Here is a 19,577-nt window from a genome sequence, read left to right as displayed (position 1 = left end):
CCACGCCACCCCGCCTCCCCCTCTGAGTTGCTTGAGGCTTCTCACGGGAGCTGTGTGTTCTCTGGGCCTCGTGCCATGGGTGCTGTGCCGCGCGTGCCCTTCTCTGTTCTTTGCCTGGGGACGCAGCCCCTGGACCCAGGCATAGTCCCAGAAACCTCCTCCTGGATGGGCTTAGACCCTTTCCTCTGTCCTTCCGTCCTTGTCGCGTCTGTGCCAGCACCTACGTGTCACAGTGTAATTTCCTGACCAGGTTCGGATAGGATGGGTCAGGGCGTCTTTACCTCTGTTACCCAAGGCCCAGCTTGATGCCCGATCCATTGTCGGTGTTCCCTGACGTTTGCTCAGTTTCACGAGGTGGAAAACCCCTTTCTGTTACTGTTTTGGGCAGAGGGCGACATCGACATTTTGCTGGACAGATTTCATCAGGAAAATCAAGGCCACATTTCTTCTTCACTCACTGCTGCCTCTGCTGCCAAATCAGCGTCCCTGGATGTCAGCGGGGCGCCGGCTTGCACGAGTGAGTGGTGGGGAGCTGGTGGCCAGGGACTGGGTCGGTGAGGCAGTGTCCAAGGACCCAGGGCTACACAGGTGTGCGAGCGGCGCTCCCAGAGGCAGGGCTCCCAACACCAGACTGGACTCTACCTCTGCCTTCATTCCGGTTCATTACAACAGAGGGTGTCTACCCAGCAGTTAACACACCTGGATGGTTTTCTTGCGATGGCACGCATTTGTCTGTATTGATGCTATCTCATCAACAGGCTGTTGAAATGTTTGTTCATGCTAAATCCCTGAAGTTGTTGTCTTGACAACTTGCGACCTTTGCCAAAGTCCAGACTCAGCCAGCCTCCCCCGACCCCGTCCTTGATCCCTCCAGGTGGAACTGGTCACAGCCTCGGGGCTGTTCCTCCTCTGATGATTAAGGGGGGGGGCAGGTGTGAGATGACTCATGGGAACAGCCGGGAACAGCCCGGAGCAGGCCCCCGAGAAATGTTGATGGGTCTTCCCTTTCCCTGCCACATCGGGCACGAGACAGGGGCACACTGGTTCCTTCCCCGGCAGAGGCCCAGGGCTGGGCCCGCTCCCCCTGGGCGCCTCACCTCCGGGGCTCTGGCTGCAGGTCACAGCCTGGGGCCGCACCACATCCGGCCCTTCCAGCTGGCGGTGGCCCAGAAGCTCCTCTCCCACGTGTGTTCGATCGCGGACTCCAGCACCCAGAACCTGGACTTAGGATCCTTCGAGAAGGTGGACTTCCTGATTTGCATTCCCCCCTCCGAAGTGACCTACCAGCAGACGCTGTTCCACGTCTGGCACTCGGGTAGGGAGCCGTACGGGGGGCGCGTCTGTCGGGGCAGTTCGCACTGGGTTTTGAATGGCAGTCTTTGCTGCCGGCATAGGCGGGGCAAGATCTGTTGCCCCCAGTTTGTAGATCATGAAACTGACGGTGAGCGACGCCAACTCACCCAAGACTTTGTCCTCTGTTGAGGGGAGAACCAGCTTGAGTTCTCCCCGGGCCCGTGCAGGTCGATGACCCGTGTGTGTCTCCGGTGGGAACACGTTTTCCCTGTTCTTTCAAGGGGGCTGAATGTGAATTGCGCGGAGAGCTCGTGTCCCAAAGGGGTTACTCTGGTCTCCCTGTGGACTGGCCAGTGGCACCCAGGCTGGGAGATGATCTTGCCGGGGGGCGGGGGAGGGTGACCTGACCTTCCCGTCCCCTTCCCGTCCCCTTCCCGTCCCCTTCCCGTCCCCTTCCCGTCCCCTTCCTTCCCCTTCCCATCCCTTCCCCTTCCCCCTCTTTCCTCCCCCTTCCGCGGCTGGGACCAGCGGCTCCATGGAGCCAGCTCTGCGGTGTCCCCTGGGCAGGCCGCTGTGCCCAGGCCAGCTGTCAGCTGGCTGTCTCTGGGCCTGGTCCCTGCACAGCCGGCTTCACCGCAGTCACTTGTGTAGGGCCTGCCCCCTGACTCGCCGTGGCACACGCAGCCCTGCAGCCCGGGCCGAGCTCGGGCCAGCCACGCTCGCCAGGTGTCTGCGCGCAGAGGGAAACTGCGGTGGCGTGTGACAGGCTCCCTGACATGTGTCCCTTTGTTGCAGGGGTTTTGCTGGAGCTTGGCTTGGAAAAGGAGCGCATGACCAAGCAGAGGGTGGAGCAGTACGTCCTGAAGCTGGACGCCGAGGCACAGACGAAATTCAAGTCCTTCCTGCAGAACTCCTTCCAGAATCCGCATACGCTCTTCGTCCTGATCCACGACCACGCCCACTGGGATCTCGTGAGGTTAGCGTGACTTGGGCACGTGGCAGGGTAGACACACTCCTCCTTTGAGAGATTTGTGGCTAACACTGGGGACTGTGACACAGCCCTCGAAGGATATGAGGGCTGTGGGTTTTGGTGTCAGTGAGCAGACGCTGTGGCTGCAGTTTGGACCCTTTGAGCTGGCATCTTCTCGGGGATCCAGCACAGCCTCTGCACTGTGGAAACGGAGGCTACAGATGGGAGGCATCTTGCTCAGTGTCATCGCAGGGCTGGGTGTGGTGGGAGGGTGCTAGCGGCAGAGCCCATCTGGGACAGAGGCCCTGAATTGCACGCGGGGGCATGTTTTCTGTACCCTGTCCAGCAGCAAAGCCTCAGACTAGTGCGGGCGGGATCCTGATGGGGGAGCCCTGCCCAGCCCCTTCCTGATGGAGGCCCTATTGGCTGCGGGACCATGGGTCCTAGAGGGCGCCATCCTCCTTCAAGAGGGATGTGACTCAGTTCAGATGAACGTACATCTGGATGAGTTTCAGTGTCAAGCTTGGGGTCTAGCAGGGTTCTGGGTGTTCGTCAGGATCAGTCACCTCCGCGAGACTAGCCCGGCGGTGTCGTGCATTTAGACCCTGTCACAGAAGTGGCCGAGTGGGCAGGAAGGTCTTGGGTCAGGTGGTGGCGGAAGGCTTTGATTTAGCGCAGAGTCAGAAGCTGAGGGCTGGCCGGAGCTTGAACGATCACTCAGGTGAGGTGCTTCCAGCCCGGGGCCAGCGTACGGGCCTGGGGAATGGGGACGTCCTGAGCTGTGTACAGAGGCGTATTTTGAATACTTATTCTGAGGGTGCGTTTCTCCGAGTGGCCATCTACTTGCCACCCAAAAGGTGAATTGCTGGTTTGTGTTGTTCCACTAGATTTACAGGTGAGGATGCTGAGGCCCTTGTCCCATTGACACAGGCCCAGCAGCACGTGTCTCCCAGGCCCCGGTCCAACGTGCTTCCGGTCCTGTGCTAGTTCTTTAGTCCTCACCCAAGGGCCTGCTTATTCACGATAGAGGGGAAGGGGCATGGGCAACAGAGATGTCAATCGCCTGCTTCTCGTACAGTCCCCAAGCAGGGATCAGACCCACGACTTTGCGGCTACGGGACGACGGTCCAACCAGTGGAACCACCCTGGCCAGGGCTCCGCTTGTATACTTTGAAACTGAGTGTAAAACCTACCATTTTATATCTCCTTGGGATCGTATCAGCATCAATAGGCCTTTAGGGAAAAGAATTTGAGGAGACTGGTAACAGTCAGATTGGGCCGAGGGGGAGAGGGCAACTGAGCGAACACCCCTGGGTGGGAATCCCCGTCCCGGGGAGGGGCTGGGTTGTGTCCCCAGCAGGTGATACTCAGTAAACACTGTCCCGGCCAAGGTGTCGATAAGTAACTGGCAGCAGGGGCGTCCCTGACAGGCTCCTGCAGCACAGTCATTTAAGAAATGTTTGTTTTCCTTGTCGTGGGCGGAACGGTGCTCCTCAGTGGTTGGCAGCGTTGGGTGGGGGGGCCCAGTTATAAACTTGTTAATTGCTTGATCCTTGTACGTGTCTAGGTCGGGATTGGTCATTCTGCTTACGGCCCTGTCTCCCCTTTTCCTCCCTCAGTAGCGCCGTTCCTAACCTCTACTCCCAGAGCGACCCGTCTGTGGGATGGGTGGACAGACTGCTCAACTGCAGGGAGGTGAAGGAGGCCCCCAACATCGTGACCCTGCACGTGACGTCCTTCCCATACGCGCTGCAGACACAGCGCACCCTCATCAGCCCCTACAACGAGATCCACTGGCCGGCCCCCCACAGTGACGTGAGTGCCCCAGCTGCCGCCGCGCCCCCACCTCCCACCGCCCCCCGCTGTCGGGAGAATCCTCTCTCGCAAAGGTCTTGATTGACCAAAATGCTCGGAGGTGCAGTGGATCCCAGCTCCTTGGATCTTTAATTTGACCCAGGGCTCAATTTTAACCTTTCTTGGTCTTTAGGAACATTCCCAAAAGACATCCGTTGGCTTCCTCATCTTAGAACCGAGGAGGTTTTGTCTAGAAGCCTTAGAACTGTCCCCACGTCCGTAAGCCGTGAGGCTCAACCTCCTCACTGGCCGCGCACCCACGGAACCTGTGGCGAGCTTGTGGCTTCTCACTGCCCATCTCTCGTCAGCACAGGTCACAGCCGCTCTGGTGACTTGAGGGTTCTGGGTGGCGGGGGTCTAGTTAATGGCCCAAGCGGTAAGCAAAGGGCAGTTTCTGGGCTTGTTCAGAGTGTCCCACGGACCCCTGAGGAGCTTGGCTGCTGTGCAGCAGATTCGCCCTCGGTGGCGGCGGTGACACTGGTTTCTGTGGCACTCGCCATGAGCCGGGTTGGGCACCGTCCTCTAAGGGCTCCATCTCATGAACTGATTTGAGACACAGGTGCCAGCATGACTTGATTCACAGGTGGGGGCGATGAGGCGGGGGTGGGGGAGGGGTTGAGACACTTGAATAAAGCCCCACAGCTGGAGAGGGGCAGCAGGGTGTGGCTGGCTCTATGGCTCCCGCACTTAACCACGTGCTGTTTGAGGGTAAAGTTCACGTCTTTGTAATTCTGGCACCCTCCCCCACTTTGCTATACACACTGACATTTGAGATGTTAGTTTAGGAGGCATTTTATGTTAGTGTGAGTAGAATTCGTTAGATAAATGTTTTTTCTGTTGACTTTAGTAACAGCAGGATGCAAGATCATTGATCTGACTGGTCATAAAACCAGCCTAGATCATTGGGCAGTTTTAACAGCAAAAGTTGCATGTTAGAAAAGATAAAGCTGGTTTTCTCCTTGGCAAACGTGTCTGGGGTCAAATGAAAGGAACTGTCCTGACCGATGGGGACACGCTGTCCTTCACGCGTGTTGGGCGCGCTCTGTGCTCCGGGCCTGCGGAGGAAGGGAGTCACAGAAGCACCTCCCAGGGACTGCGCGGTCAGCCCGAGTCAGTCAGGACGCCCGGCCAGGGCCGCTGTGCTCCCAGCACATGACCCCTCAGCCCCCGCAAACGGGACGCTGGGTGACCGGCGCGCTCCTCTGTTCCAGGGCGCGGACTTGTACGCCGAGAACAAGAAGTACTTCGGGCTGTCGGAGTTCATCGAGTCCACCCTTTCGGGACACAGCCTCCCTCTGCTCAGATACGACAGCGCCTTCGAGGCCATGGTCACCGCGCTGGGAAAAAGGTGCGCACCCCTCTCGGGCGTTCCTGATGCGGCCCAGCGGCCAAGTGCACGTCGAGGTGGGTGCGGCCAGGCAATTCCGGGGCGGAGCCACCTCCCACCGCCCGGGTGACTCAGTCCCTCCAGCAAAGGGACCTGGTTTAGTACTTGTTCTGCATTTGGGGCCAGTGACATCTGTCAGGCTGTTGCTCTGGAAAACTTAGAGATGAGGATGGGCGGGAACATGCGGGAATGTGGGATTGTTTGTTGGAGATGGGCGGGAGGGCAAAAAAGTGGGTGCAAAGATGCCAAAAGGCGTAGAGGCGGTGCCAGCGACCATCCCGGCCAGTTTGTGTTTTCCTGTGCGCATCACCTGTCAGGGCTGGCTTCGCGCTGTTCAGTGTCCCAAGAGCCTTACTTCCGTGACCTTACTCAGTCCTCACCGCCTCTCTGCGCCCAGTGAAGTTCTCGTCCCCCCTCTGCAAATACAGGGAGGCTCAGCGCCACGCCGTGACTTTCTCAGAACACGTGTCTCACGGGGGACAGGGCTGGGCGTGCAGGCAGCTTGCCCTTTAACCCCGTCACAGCAGACCCGTGAGGCAGGCGTTCATGCCGCCGTTTTGCAGAAGAGCCAACTGAGGCCTGGGGAGGTTGTGTGGTTGCCAGTATCGTGCAGGTCACACGTTGCAAAACCCAGCTGGGTTTTACAGGCTGTCTAACACCCCTTCCGAGGGGTGGGCGCGCCGCTGAGGGCAGGGGTTGAGGTGGGCTCTGCCGCCGGCCCTCACAGCACCTTGTTTTACTCGCCCACAGAGACATTAAATGAGGCACGTGCTTCTCAAACTTGGTTCCATGGTATGTTGCTTTGGCTGGATACTAATAGCCCTTGGCCAAAGGGAGTTCCGCTGTCAGGTGTGTTTGGAAAACCTTCCATTTAACCCAAGGGTTCCTTTTTCATGAGCGTTCTCAGGGCTGCCCACGGCCGGGGCGGCTGTACGTCTTGAGGAGACGGCCAGTGTGTGTGGTGCCCCCAGCGTCTCCCGGGACAGGTGCCCCCCGCAATGCCGTTAGAGAACCCACCCCCCATGCCCCCGTGGAGCGTTCTCACAGCGGTGGGTTTAGTTAGGCCACCTCTCCAGCTCCCGCGGGCCATTGAGCGCTTGCGCGTTGGCCAAGGGAGCCGCTGTGCTGGGTGGTTCCTGGGGCTGCAAGAGCCGCCTTGGCCCCGCCCTGCTCCCTGCCTGCCTGTGCCCAGCTGGCCTGGCAGTGAGTGTGCGTGAGTGTGTGCGTGGCCTGCTGAGGGGGCTGCTTTCCTGCGAGCCGAGCCGAGCCGAGTGCAGGCGCTTCCTGCTGCGGCAGAGGTGGGCAGAAGAGGGTGCTTGTGCCTGTGCGACACCCCGCCCCCAACCCTGCTTGAGGTGACAGGCCACCACAGCGAGGGCAGTGATGTAGGGCAGCGGAGATGGCGTATTCTCCACCCTGCCTGCCTTCTTTCCTGGGCACTGCGGGGACAGGGCAAAGCAGTCCTTAGGCCGTGAGGCCCTCTGCACCAGAGTCGGGGGACCCGTTTGGTCTCCCTGAGGTGGCCTTGGCAGTGGCAGCTTGCCATGCTAACTGCAGCCTGTGGGACCCGTAAGGTTGCTGAAGTGCTACGGGGAATGAATGGAGGGGAGAGGGGAAAGGCAGGAGGAGGCCTGAGATGCTGTTGGAAGGCGGGCTGCCTGCCCTGGGGTTCTCGTGGGGGGCGTGGCCTCAGGAAGTCTCCTGACTTTGTACATTGAGAAATTACTTGACCTTTGCTCCAGAGGGCGCTCAGCGAGGGGGCTCGTTCCAGCTCATACACTCGGACGAGCGTCGTCCTGTGTGCACAGGGTGTCGTCGTCTGTGTTCCGGCTGAGAAACACGGTGGCCTCGTGTTCCAGAGTCTGGGGACGCGTGGGCCAGAGGTGCTTTAGCCGTGCATGTGCCGCGGGAGCAGGGGTCACGACCTTCACGCCAAGACACGCATAGTGACCGTGGCTCCCGAGAGCACTGCGACTCCTGGTTTGACTGGATCTGTTCTGATTTGTAATTCAGAGTAAATCATCTTCAGTTATAGTTCTTCTAATTACTCACTGACTCTGCTTGAGGTGAATGCACTGATGGGCCCTTAGGACATCCCCCCCACCGCCCCAGCCCCCCGGCAACCTGGGGCCTGTGCTCCCCGCCCCTGCACACCGACGGCCGGCGGCTCTCCAGTTTCTGGTGGGAACCGGGGTAAATGGCCTAACTCGGGAAACTGCAAGTTTGGCTGATGGACTAAGTAGGCATTTATCTTTACTCATCTGTTCACTCGTTGAACAAATACTTACTGAAACCCCAGCAACAACAAACCCACCCTTGTGGTTCCCCGCTGGACAGGCTGAAACAGGAGGGCTCCTATGTCAGGTTCCACACAGCCAGCGTCACAGGGACGCGAGACTCGGTCGTAACCCCGGGTGCTGCCACCGCCTTGGGCAACGTGCCTGCTGTGTGCAGGCCTCCCCCGCCCCCTGCTGGAGCCGGCTGGACGGCCGAGTCCTGGGCCGGTGGGCGGGCTCACACAGGCCTCTTGCTGCAGGTTCCCGCACCTGCATAGCGCGGTCATCCGGACGTTCGTTCTGGTGCAGCACTATGCGGCCGCCATGATGGCCGTGCGCGGCCTCTCGCAGATGAAGAACTACACGTCGGTGGAGACGCTGGAGATTGCCCAGAACCTCCTCAACTCGTCCAAGCAGTGCCCCTGCGGCCACGGGCTCATGGTCCTGCTGCGGGTGCCCTGCTCGCCGCTGGCGGCCCTGGCCTACGAGCGCCTGGCCCACGTGCGGGCACGGTTAGCGCTGGAGCAGCACTTTGAGATCATCCTGGGCAACCCCAGCTCGGGCCTCACCGTCGGGAAGCACTTTGTGAAGCAGCTCAAGGTGGGCAGTGTCGTTGGGGGCAGGCAGGTGACGGAGGCCTGGGAGCGTGGTGGGATGCGGTGACCAGCTCCTCACCACTGCGCCCTTCGTGGCCTCTCTGTGCTCTGCCGACCGTCCGCCACCCCTCTTGCCAGGTCTCTGCCTGCATCTTTCACTCCAGAGCTACCGAATTACCATTGCTACCCCCTCGCTGCATCCCCAACCCCGCCACCAGACTCTCTTGCTGTTTCAGGCTCCTGAGTTGCGGCGGGCTTTCTCCCTGCGGGTTGCATTTCTTCTTTGCTCAGCTAGTGTCTGCAGCCTGCAGGACTCACTCAGCGTCCTTGCCTCTTTCAGGAAGCTGCCCCTCCCCCACACGTGGGCGCCCCCCCCCCACACCTGGGGCCCCTTCGGTGTTCTCTGTCCTTTGGCTCCTCCCCCAGGTGATAGATGGACGGCAGGAACCGCCCCCAAAGATCTGAGTTCCCCACACTTAGCACGGCACCTGGCTTATAGCAGCTGCTCACTAACCATCCAGATGGAAAATGCAGCAGTGTCAGAATGTCGAAACAATGAGTAGGAACTGTGAATGGGAGGCACAGCTCAGTGGTTGAGAAATGTAGGAACAAACAGTAGATACACTGAGGACATGCTGTTGCCTAAAGAGTCAGGGAGCAGATGTGTCTCAAGCAGCTGATCTGTGCTGGGAACCCAGTGGAGGAGAAGGCGACCTACTCACTTGCAGTACAGAGAACGTCCCTTTCTATCAAAGGACGCCATGCAAGGGCTTTAAATCAGTAGGCAGCCATCTGGACTCCCCGGGGGCTGGGCTAGCTGGGAACTCAGGAAGGAGTCTTAGGTTTTCTTGATTGTCTGCAGATGTGGCAGAAAATTGAGGATGCAGAGTGGAGACCTCAGACTTACTTGGAGTTGGAGGGCCTGCCTTGCATCCTAATCTTCAGTGGGATGGACCCGCACGGGGAATCCTTACCAAGGTGAGTGGAGGCGGCTGTGCCCCTGGGGTCTCGGAGGAGCCTGGGCGCACACCTGGGGTGGTTGCCTGGCTGGGCTTCCACCGCCCGACTCTAGGGGGCGCATTCACATTTGTAGTCATCGTGGGTTTGTTTCTTGATGATGATGGTTTTCTAGCTGATACCAGTGTACTGTGTCTGAGGTCTGGGATACTTCCCCTGGTTTTCTGCTTGTGGGGGTGGGGTGGGGGCTGTTGCCAGGCTCTGGGTGGAGGCCCTGCCGCTTGTCCCCAGGGCAGGGGGAGGGCCATTCCACCTAAGAAAGTATCGGGTCATCAGGCCTTCATTTCCCGCTGGTCTGGGCGGCTGGGAGAGCTGGTCCCTTCGGATTTAGGATGTTTGCTGGACAAGGGCCGGTGGCTGATGCCGCTTGGGAAGAGCCTGTTCTTCTGGCTCAGGGGCCTGACCGTTTCGTAGGCTGTGTTCCCCGGCCATCACAGCCGAGCAGACGGCAGCCACAAGCCCACGCCCTGCCTCCTGGCGTCTCCCCACAGACCGACAGACACTCAGGACAGAGGTCCCTGGGCCTTCTGTCCAGCAGTTGCTGGTGGTCGCAAGTTGGCTTTCAAACACTCGACTTGGCACCCGCAGAGCAGAGCAGGCGGCCCCAGTCGGGGCCTGTGCACATCTTTGCTTGTGTAACAAAATAGAAGGAGCTGCCGTTTACTGAGTCAATGAGCTACGTGCTGGCCACTCCACCCAATTCTTTCTGGGCTTCATTTCACTTGACTCTCGTAGCCCTGGGCAACGGCATTGTTTCCGTAGCCCCGCGTGACTGGGGTGGACCGTGGACGCCAGGGCTGCCTGACTTGCAAGCCTGGCAGCCCTCCCCGGGCTACACCCCATGTACGCAGGGGCAGGTGCACACTGCATGTGCACTGGCCCGGAAAGGGGGCTCCACACCTTCGACCTTGGTTATTGCTGTTTCACAAGGGTTAATGCGTCCACTCCTCAACTCCGTGAGGACTAAGACAACATCTCGATCCATCTTAAACTTGGGCAAGCGTTTGCTGAGATCTGTGTTAGGCACTGTGCTAGACTTTAAAGTGTGTCGATTCTCTGCAAGAGTAGTGTCACTGTCCTTTTTTGAGGATGAGCAAATGAAAGGCCGTTTGCTTGAGGTCACCCTGCAGCAGGTTGCAGAGCCTCCCTCCGAGCCCTGTGCTGTCCACTCCACACCCCTGGGCCCTGCGCTGGCCGGTCCTCTGTGTGCCCTTCCTTCGAGGACCTCCTTACTGGCTGGTATCTGTCCTCCCGGATGGATGCTCATTTCCAACACGATGGTGACTCGATTGTCATTATGTCCCTAACATCTAGCGCCACCCCTGGAACCCTTTAGTTGTCGAATGAATAACTAAATGTTCAGTTGTTACATACACTCCTCACAGCAGTGCACTTAGATGGTTATTAACGTTCATTCCCACGTTTAAGAGAACATTCCGAACCTCCGAGAAGTTGCGCGCTGTGGGAGGGTCTGTCCCTGGGAAGTGGCGTAGCCGAACTTTGAGCCTCGTTTTCCTCCTCACTCAGTGCCCTGTCGACTTCACACAGCACAGGCTAAGACACAGTGGGTGCCCCTAGAGACTGACAGCTCATCCGAGGCCGGCGAAGGCTCCGAATCGTGCCGCTGGCTGTTTCGTGGGCGCAGCCCCGGGCCCCCGCGGGAGGGGCAGGAACCGGGGCTGCTCGCCCTGTCCCTCTGCGTGAGTGCGGTGCTTCCTTGCAGAAGGCTCTGCGTAGACACCTCTTCTGTCCTCTGCCAGGTCTCTGAGGTACTGCGACCTGCGTCTGATCAACTCATCTTGCTTGGTGAGAACCGCGCTGGAGCAGGAGCTGGGCCTGGCTGCCTACTTTGTGAGCAGTGAGGCTCCGCCGGAGAAGGAGCCCCGGAGCGAGGGCCCGGAGAGCGACGCAGAGAAGCTGAGCAGCACAGACAATGAGGACGAGGAGCTGGTGACGGAAGGTCGGCCGCCTGCGCCCGCCTAGACGGCTGTGCCCCGTAGCATGGCCCTGGGGCCGGCCTGCTGGCCAGCAGCTCAGAGGGAGGGCTCTGTAGAGACACGTCTGTGGAGGAAATGGCAAATCTCTCATTGAGTTCAGAGCTTGCTGTTTTCCCTTTTTTGGTGGTGTAAGAAAATGGAAATCCTGGCAGGTTCTTCCTGGCTCTGGAGTCCTTCATGACGAGAAAGAATGGAGATTTCATAGGGTTCCAGGTCATACTGAGTTGTCAGTGCAATTACTGCCCGGCATGAGATTCACACGCTAATTTCTTCCGTGTGAACCAACCCGACAGTGTGTGACCGTTACTGAGACCTAGGGAAACAGGCCGGTTCGCTTGGCGACCCGACGCCGTGCTTTTCAGAGGACACAGCGGTCAGAGCAGTGCAGGCCATGGGGCTACGGTCAACGGTGTAGCGAGAAAGAAATGAAAAGCTCTGAACACAAGGACGCGCAGCCCTCGGGCGTGGCGGCGCGGAGGGGCGGGCGTAGGTCAGGACACCACCCTCCGTCCTCCTCCACCTGCCACCTGTGTGCCCTGTCACCTGTCCTAGCCCCCGTGAGCTCCTCTGTAAAATAGGGACTGAAGGCCCCGCCCGGCGGGCATCCGGGCGTTGTGTGGCAGTCGCTCACAAACGTGCATGTGCCTCTGCCGCCCCACTGCCGCGGGGTGAATTCGCACCCCCGGCCTTCCTCGACGTACCCCTCTCGCGTCACTATTCCCTCCTGGCGACTCTGCAGCCCCAGAACGCCACAGCCTGTGCCCCTGGCCACGGCCAGCTTACGGGGCTCCTGGCTGGGCTCTGCTCCCGTCTCCTCGGGGCCGCACGGGCGCGCTGCGCCTCCTGCTGCCCTGAGTGCGCCTCTCCTCTGCTCTTGAGCTAGACCCCCCTGCTGGCCCTTCAGGACTCCGGGTGGGGTCCCCTCTCCCTCCCTTGCCTTCCCTGCTTCCGCCTCTTGGTACTGCGTGGGGGCCTGGTCCCCTCTGCCCTCCTCACATCACCCCGTAGCTGTGACTCTTGGGTGGGGCCCCCACTGAGCCGTGGGTGCCTCGCTGGCCTGCCCTGCCTCGCCTCCTCCTCCTCCTGTCTTCTGGGCGCTTGCAGATGTGGCACCCAGGTGACAATGGAGGGATGGGTGGGAATGTCCCGTGTAGGTGCTGGGGGAGCCTATGGGACGGTGCCTACCAGGCGCCCGCACAGGCGTGTGTGTTTCAAAACAGGCTCCACCTCGGAGAAGAGGAGCCCGGTGAAGAGGGAGCGGTCGCGCTCCCACGACTCCGCGTCCTCCTGCCTCTCCTCTAAGGCGTCCGGTAAGCCTCCTGGCGGGAGCACGTTGGGAGGTTGATCAAGGGGGAGCCTTATAGTTCTGCCTGGAACTGGGAAGAGCAGGGAATTTAGAAGTGGGCTCTCTAGAGAGTAAGCGTTTTTCTGGACTGGGTTCCGGGAACATGAGCAGTTCATGCAGGACCCCAGGGTTCAGCGGCTCCTGTCCTGCGGGAAGACTCTGGGCCCCATCCTCAGTGGCCTGTGTGGGGCGGCAACAGGGGCCACCCCCTCGGGGCTCCCCAGGTTTGGATGCTCAGGAGGAGTGGAGCAAGAGGAAGTGTTCTTGTAGAGCCCGAGGCCACAGAGAGGCAGACAGGAGACTTCCCTGGAGGAAGCAGCCTGTACCTGGGGGTTCACAGACCGAGGGCCCGGACTGCACTTGGCGGAGGGGGAGGGGGCGTGGATAGCGTGCCCAAGGCCTCTGCCCTCGGGGACGCCTGGGTCCCCGGGAGCAGCCAGGACCCGCACACGGCATCACCGGCGTTTGTCGAGAACCTACTTGATGTCTGAACGCAGACATTAGGGTGGATTAGACGTGGACCAGCCCCCGGAGAAGTCAGGGTTCCTTGTAGGCCGCGCTGTGTTGCAGTGGGGCTGCTGGGCTCTTTCTGCACACGTGTGCACACGTGGAGGGTTATGATTACATGAAATAACTTTGTCTCGGCGGGGGGTGGTCGCTGCAGACTTTAGACAGCAGCTGACCTTTAACTCTGCCTTGGACGAGGAGGTGTATTGCAGGTGGACGGAGAAGGCATCGCAGGTGGGGGAGGAGGTAGTGTCGTGGGGAGAGGAGACCTCACAGGGTGGGGCGGCTCAAAGCATCGAGGTGCGGGTGGTGCTCGGGTGCAGTGAGTGGCCCTAAGGGGTGCTCAGGTGGGGGGGGGGGTTCCTGGCAGCCGTCAGGTTGTCGCCTCAGGTTGGGGGGCTGTTAGTGCAGAGCACAGCAGGGGACTTGGCCGGGGCACACCTTCGGTTTCCTCTCCCCCTTGCCCTCCCCTGCAGACCGCGGCCGGGGGTCAGAAAGAGAGGAGAGGCCTTTGAGAGCGTGTGCAGGGCACTGGGGGCTGCGGGGCCAGGTCACACCGTGAGGGTGTCACCAGCGCGCTCCCCTCAGCAGATCCTGGGTTTGTCCTAGGACAACAGAGGTTATGTGTCACCAGCGGTGGGATTTCGTTGACAAAAAGGCCCAGTCACGGTCAAGTAAGGGTAATTAGTGCTGCAGAAACAGGCGGCTGCAGGTGTCCGGATGGGTCCTTCCAGGGTGTGACCCACGCGTTTCTCTCTCCCCAGGCTCAGGGGCGGCCGGTGGCGAGACCTCGGCTCAGCCCGGCGGGCCCTGGCAGGGGGAGCAGGCCCGGTCCCCACAGCCCTGCGGACCCCCCGAGGAGGGCAGGGCCCTCGGCGACCGACAGAGGCCCCGAGCCAGCCAGGGGCCACCGCCGGCCGGGAGCAGGCACAGCCCTGGGCCGGCCCCGCAGCCTGACTCCGGCCTGAGGAGCAGCCAGAGGAGCGTCCAGGCGCCGGCCGCCCCACCGTCCCAGCTCTGCCCCTCGGGCCCGCTGTCCTCATCCACAGCGGTCCCGCAGGGGTGCTCCGCGGCCCGGGCCTGCCGGCAGCCGCCCATCGTCTTCCTGCCCAAACTGGTGTACGACGTGGTCACGGCCACGGACGGCAGCGGCCTGCCCAAGGCCGCCTCGCTGCTGCCCTCCCCCTCGGTCATGTGGGCCAGCTCCTTCCGCCCCCTGCTCAGCAAGACCATGACCTCCACGGAGCAGTCGCTGTACTACCGGCAGTGGACGGTGCCCCGGCCCGGCCACATGGACTACGGCAACCGCGCCGAGGGCCGCGTGGACGGCTTCCACCCGCGCCGGCTGCTGCTCAGCGGGCCCCCTCAGGTAGGGGTGTGTGTGTGGCCATGGCCTGGTGCCTGTGGCTTCTCGTGCCCGGGCCCAGGGGGTTAGGGCTGCTGTTCCCACGGTGGCATCTTCTGGGACGGCCCCCACTCTGGGGGCCGGGGGACGGAAGGCAGGGCCTGTGTGACTCCCGCCCTCTCATCTGTTTCCTCTGACGTGATGGTGGGCGGAGGGGGGGGGTCTCCTGGGTGCCTCTTGCTCCTTCAGGCCATGATGCTGTGTCTCCCACCTTATTTCATTGGGCCTCTACCGCCGATCTGTGCGACTTGCTGACTCGGACACGGGGAGCTCTGGGCACAGTGTAGCAGGGAGGCGGGAGGGGGTCGGCCTCCCAGCTCAACGCCAACTCACTGCGCTTCCTGACCACAGAGGACCGTTTCACCTGTCAGATGGCAAAAACGTTCATGCGATGAGTGTCGAGCGCTGTCAGCAGGGCTGTAGGACGGGATCGGGGCTTGGCAGGGGCTGTGCAGCACAGTGCGGAGGTGGAAGGCGGGCCCTGGGGTGGGCCGCCTGGGGTCGGATGCTGACGCCAGCGTCACCCGGCGCCCACGTGGCTTCCGGCCTCCCCCGTGCTCGCTGTCCTCAGCTGGGAACGAGAGGAGCAGTCCTCCTGTCTCAGGGACGAGAGCGTTAAACGAGAGGGTGGCCGCAGGACACCCGGAACAGGCCTGAGCGCAGAGCGCGCGCACTCAGCGTCCCCTGCGGTCCCCTCACCGCCGCCAGGGTCACAGTTCACCCGGGCTGCCTGCTGACCGAACGTCTTCATCTTCGGGAACCTAAGAAACACAGACCCACAGAGGGAGGTCTAATAAGAATTCTCATTTGTTACTAAACACGTGGACACAGTTCCATTGGCCAAGCTTGGCTGAATGAATTTGGCAGTCAGCACTGAGCCCTAGAAAACCTGAGCTGGATCTCGGCGTCATAGCACCGAGCTTTCTCTGAGCTATTTACATTTGTAAAACATTGCGGAATAATATATGCATAGTGTGATATCAATTAGGAAAAAAAATCAATGCGTGTACAATGTGTCTGTGTGTGTGAACGTGCCTGAAACAGTCCCCGGCAGACGGGCCATGAAATCATTACCTGGGAGGGAGTGGGATTTGTGAATATTCTGCTCATTATTGATCGATCTCTCTTGAACTTTTACATGAGCATTTATCACTTTTTATAATTATTTTTAAAATAGGAAAAAATGCTTTAAAAAAGGGAATACTAGCTTTTCCCTACCTTCCCATTACTGGATGTTGTCAGTCTTGAAGATGTTTACACTTTTGATAGGGAGAAAATAGTAATTTGTTTTACTAAGGTTGACTGTATTTTTATTTATTGGTCATTGGTACTTTTTATAGAGTGGTTTTTCTGCTCTCTTTCTCCATGAGGCCGTTTATCTGACTCTTTTCTGTTGCAGAAACCCTTGAGAGGCTATTGACTTTAACCCTTTGTTTAACACGTGTATTGCAGATATTTTCTCAGAAGCTGCCCCTGGTGGTTGCTGGTTTTCTTTTTACAAGTTATTTGCATTCATCAGCACTTGTTGAGTACTGCACTTGTTGAGTACTTGCTGAGTACGAAGTTGGAAGCCAGTCTTGGAATAACCAGGTGGGAGGGGAGCATTCTAGTGTAACCAGCAGGTGCTCATTTAACCAGTTGTGACCTAAATAAATCTAAGACTCACCGCATACTCACTTGGTGCCCAGCTCAGGGAGCAGGGGACTCAATGATGCGATAAGAGAAAGAAGAGGAGAAAAACCTTTTTTATTTTCTTTCTGGACTTTGGAAGAGATGCTGACTTTTTGTTTTGCGCAATGGATTTTGTTTTCTTACTGTAGGTATTGCAATTAGAAGACAAGGATAGCGATTTGTTGCCCTGGCTGGTGTGGCTCGCAGGCCTACGCTGGATTGAGTGTAGGCCTGGAAACCAAAGGGATGCTGGTTCAATTCCCAATCAGGGCACTTGCTTGGGTTGCAGGCCAGGTCCCCAGTAGGGGGCACATGAGAGGCAACCACATATTGATGTTTCTCTCCCTCTTTCTCCCTCCCTTCTCCCCTCTATAAAAATAAAAATCTTAAAGAATAGTAATTTGCAGTGTGCAAGACTCTTAAATTATGTTTCATGTTGGCAGTTTATTTTTTCTGAAGGAAATGTCCTTCACCTTGTGATAAAGTCCTATTTCTTAACATATTGCGTACTGCTCATGGGTTTTCTCGTGTTTCGCGTGCCATCTGTTATGAACTTGAGATGTCAACACACTGTCTTGTCCACATCGAATGAAGCGATCTCATTGGTGGAAACCATGCAGGTCAATCTACAAAAAACTCTATAATTGCACTAACCCATACAGCAGTGCAGTTACATTGTATTTTGGTCATTCGACCCTGGCATATGTCTTAGAGATTTCTGTGTCGTACACAATGTATTAACAGCTTGAGAAAGTGGCCAGCTAACGTGGGAGACGCTCCGCCCGCGATTAATAAGCAGGGTGCCTCGCGCTCCCAGGGGCTCAGCCGCCCGCCGGCCCCGCCTCATGGCACCGCATTCCCTTCATGTGTCCCAGCCTCCACCCGGCGCTCACTTTAATCAGGCGAGGTCTTTGAGAGGGTGGTGACACGGGGCGGACTGACTGCGGGTGCCCATTTCCTTGTGCTCACAGATCGGGAAGACAGGTGCCTACCTGCAGTTCCTCAGCATTTTGTCCAGGATGCTCGTTCGGCTCACGGAGGTGGATGTTTACGACGAGGAGGAGATCAATATCAGTGAGTTACCCTGTGGTGGCACTGGGGCTTGGAGTCGTCTTTAATCAGTTTCTCAGGTGACGTCATGTCTTTGACTTTCTAGATGAAATTCTCAGGCTCACGGTCAGGCCCCCCCCGCCCAATCCCCGAAGAGGGGCCTGGCGGGTGCTTTGCTCTTTCCTTGTGTTCATTTTGCTCAAGATCAGAATAGTGCCTGGGAGGCCTTTGTGGGGCTGGAGTTACCTTCTGGAAAATAACCACTACGAACAGAGTAGGTCCATGCGCCAAGCACTGTGCTACGTACCTTGCATCACTGACCACATTTAATGTTCTCCCAAACACCACGGTTATTGCTGGTAAGTTACAGGCTTTCTCCATTGTCCTGGAAGTAGCGTGCTCAGGAGCCCAGCCGGGAGCTGGCAGAGCTGGAACGAGCCTGGGTCTGATCGCTGCCTCTAGACAGTGGGGCCGTCTGTCAGGGAGGCCCCCGCTCGGCAGCTGAGCGTGCAGGGCAGTGTTGCAGGGTAAAATGGACATACTGTGCGATGTGCGGGGGGCAGGCTTTGCTCCTCATTCACGGAGCAGAGTCACCCTGAGGGAGGTCGGACCCCTCAACCAGCTGGTTTACTGTTCAGCTCTCACAGAATGGGGCCTCAGTCCCCCCGCACAGGGACCTTCCTGGGGCCCAGCAACTTGGTTGGGTAAACGAGGGGTCGCTTTGGGAATTAAAATTTGTTAAGGAGCCTTGCAGGGAACCAGTAAGCTGCACTGGCATCTGAACAGCACTTTTAAAAAATTGCATCCCTGGCTGGTGTGACTCAGTTGATTGGAGCATCGTCCTATAACTGAAAAGTTGTGAGTTCAATCCCTGGTCCGGGCATGTGCGATCTGCGGTCTGGACGCACACAGGAGGCAACCGATTAAGGCTTCTCCCTCACGTGAACGTTGTTCTCTCTCCCTTCCTCTCACTCTGATAGCAGTGACAAAATGTTCTCAGGACAGGATAAAAAAAATTTAAAAAATTGTATATAGGATTGTAAGGTGTACAACTTGATTTGATACACATGTACAGAGATCAACATCACACTCAAGCTAATTAATATAATCACCACCTGATATAGCTGCCGCATTCACTGCAGCCTTATTCACGAAAGTCAAGACTCACAGACAGCCCCATGTTGTCCGTGGAGGGATAAATGGCCCCCCGCAAGTGAATGGACAAGGAAAAGGCAGTGTGTACGTGCAGCTGGCTACTGAGCCATGAAGAAGAGGGCCGTCCCGCCACGTTTGTACTGAGTGCGTCTTCAGAGGATCTTGGCTGTGCTCCAGTTTCGGGGAACGTTGAGAGCTGAGGAAGCCCGCCCGGCCCTGGCCGTGCCTTTGAAGGAAAGAGGCTCCGCCAGCCCTGAGTTTTCCATGGTCCCCCGCAGTGTGGGCCTGTGTTTTAGGCGCAAATCCACGGTATTTCAGATGAGAGCAGGCCTGTTGAGCTTCTAGATCCTCCCCTCTTGGAGATACCAGTCATGAAAGACAGGATTCCAACCCAGTCGGTTAAACTTTAAAGCCCATTTTATTAAATGCTCTCGTTACCTGGGTGTTCACTTCGGTAAGACCTGGGTAATTCTGGTTGCAAAGGGGGCTGCAAATGTAAACGATGTTACGCACGTGCAGCACCAAGCTCCTACAGATGCACTGTGGACGCTCCTCTCCTCCTCCTCCTCCTCCGGAGGGACATGCACCCTGCCCATGTGTACAGTGTGGAAGGGGAGAGATGTGGATAATGTGTACATAGGACATTACATAATTTGAGTTGGACCAACTAGACCTTTTAACCTTTGGGCCAACAAGCACTTAGTGAGTGCGCACAGGCCACACCAGTCACAGCGTGAGGTGATACGGGGCAAATGGGAAAGAGTGGCGTGGGCCACGAGCGGTGTGGGCCACGAGCGGTGTGGGCACTCGCAGGGAGAAAGTGGTGAACCCGAGCTCTTCGAAGAGGCTTTCCAGAGGCGCAGGGATAGGAGCTGGGCCACGCTGGCTGGGCAGCATTTAGCTATGAGAACAGGAACTGCGTGAGGTTACGTGGGCTCTGGGAGCCAGTGTCGGGTATTTGGGGGGACGGAGCTGGGGGGAAGTACGGGGCACAGGGAGGGGCGGGTGTGCTGGGAGGAGCTGAAGTGACCGAGGGTCAGGAGAACAAAGCCAC

The 19,577-nt window shown here is 58.4% G+C and overlaps 1 protein-coding gene across 1 annotated transcript in view; it reads left to right on the top strand.

The window, feature by feature from the left end:
* GREB1 (growth regulating estrogen receptor binding 1) overlaps positions 1 to 19,577 on the top strand; it is a 71,667-nt gene that overhangs the window by 37,101 nt on the left and 14,989 nt on the right. Inside the window, exons 13-23 of the mRNA XM_054566586.1 lie at positions 389 to 517; positions 1,118 to 1,315; positions 2,089 to 2,269; positions 3,883 to 4,078; positions 5,329 to 5,465; positions 8,041 to 8,380; positions 9,239 to 9,354; positions 11,154 to 11,353; positions 12,611 to 12,700; positions 14,007 to 14,611; positions 17,290 to 17,392. Coding sequence (XP_054422561.1) covers positions 389 to 517; positions 1,118 to 1,315; positions 2,089 to 2,269; positions 3,883 to 4,078; positions 5,329 to 5,465; positions 8,041 to 8,380; positions 9,239 to 9,354; positions 11,154 to 11,353; positions 12,611 to 12,700; positions 14,007 to 14,611; positions 17,290 to 17,392 — 2,295 coding nt within the window. The remainder of the gene's footprint in view (positions 1 to 388; positions 518 to 1,117; positions 1,316 to 2,088; positions 2,270 to 3,882; positions 4,079 to 5,328; positions 5,466 to 8,040; positions 8,381 to 9,238; positions 9,355 to 11,153; positions 11,354 to 12,610; positions 12,701 to 14,006; positions 14,612 to 17,289; positions 17,393 to 19,577) is intronic.

This window comes from Pteronotus mesoamericanus, unplaced genomic scaffold (genome assembly GCF_021234165.1).
Source record: "Pteronotus mesoamericanus isolate MK-2021 breed Mesoamerican mustached bat unplaced genomic scaffold, CSHL_Meso_final contig_101, whole genome shotgun sequence".
In the NCBI taxonomy this organism is placed as follows: Eukaryota; Metazoa; Chordata; class Mammalia; order Chiroptera; family Mormoopidae; genus Pteronotus; species Pteronotus mesoamericanus.
Note: the sequence above shows the minus strand (reverse complement) of the source record. Positions and strands in the feature narration are given on the sequence as shown.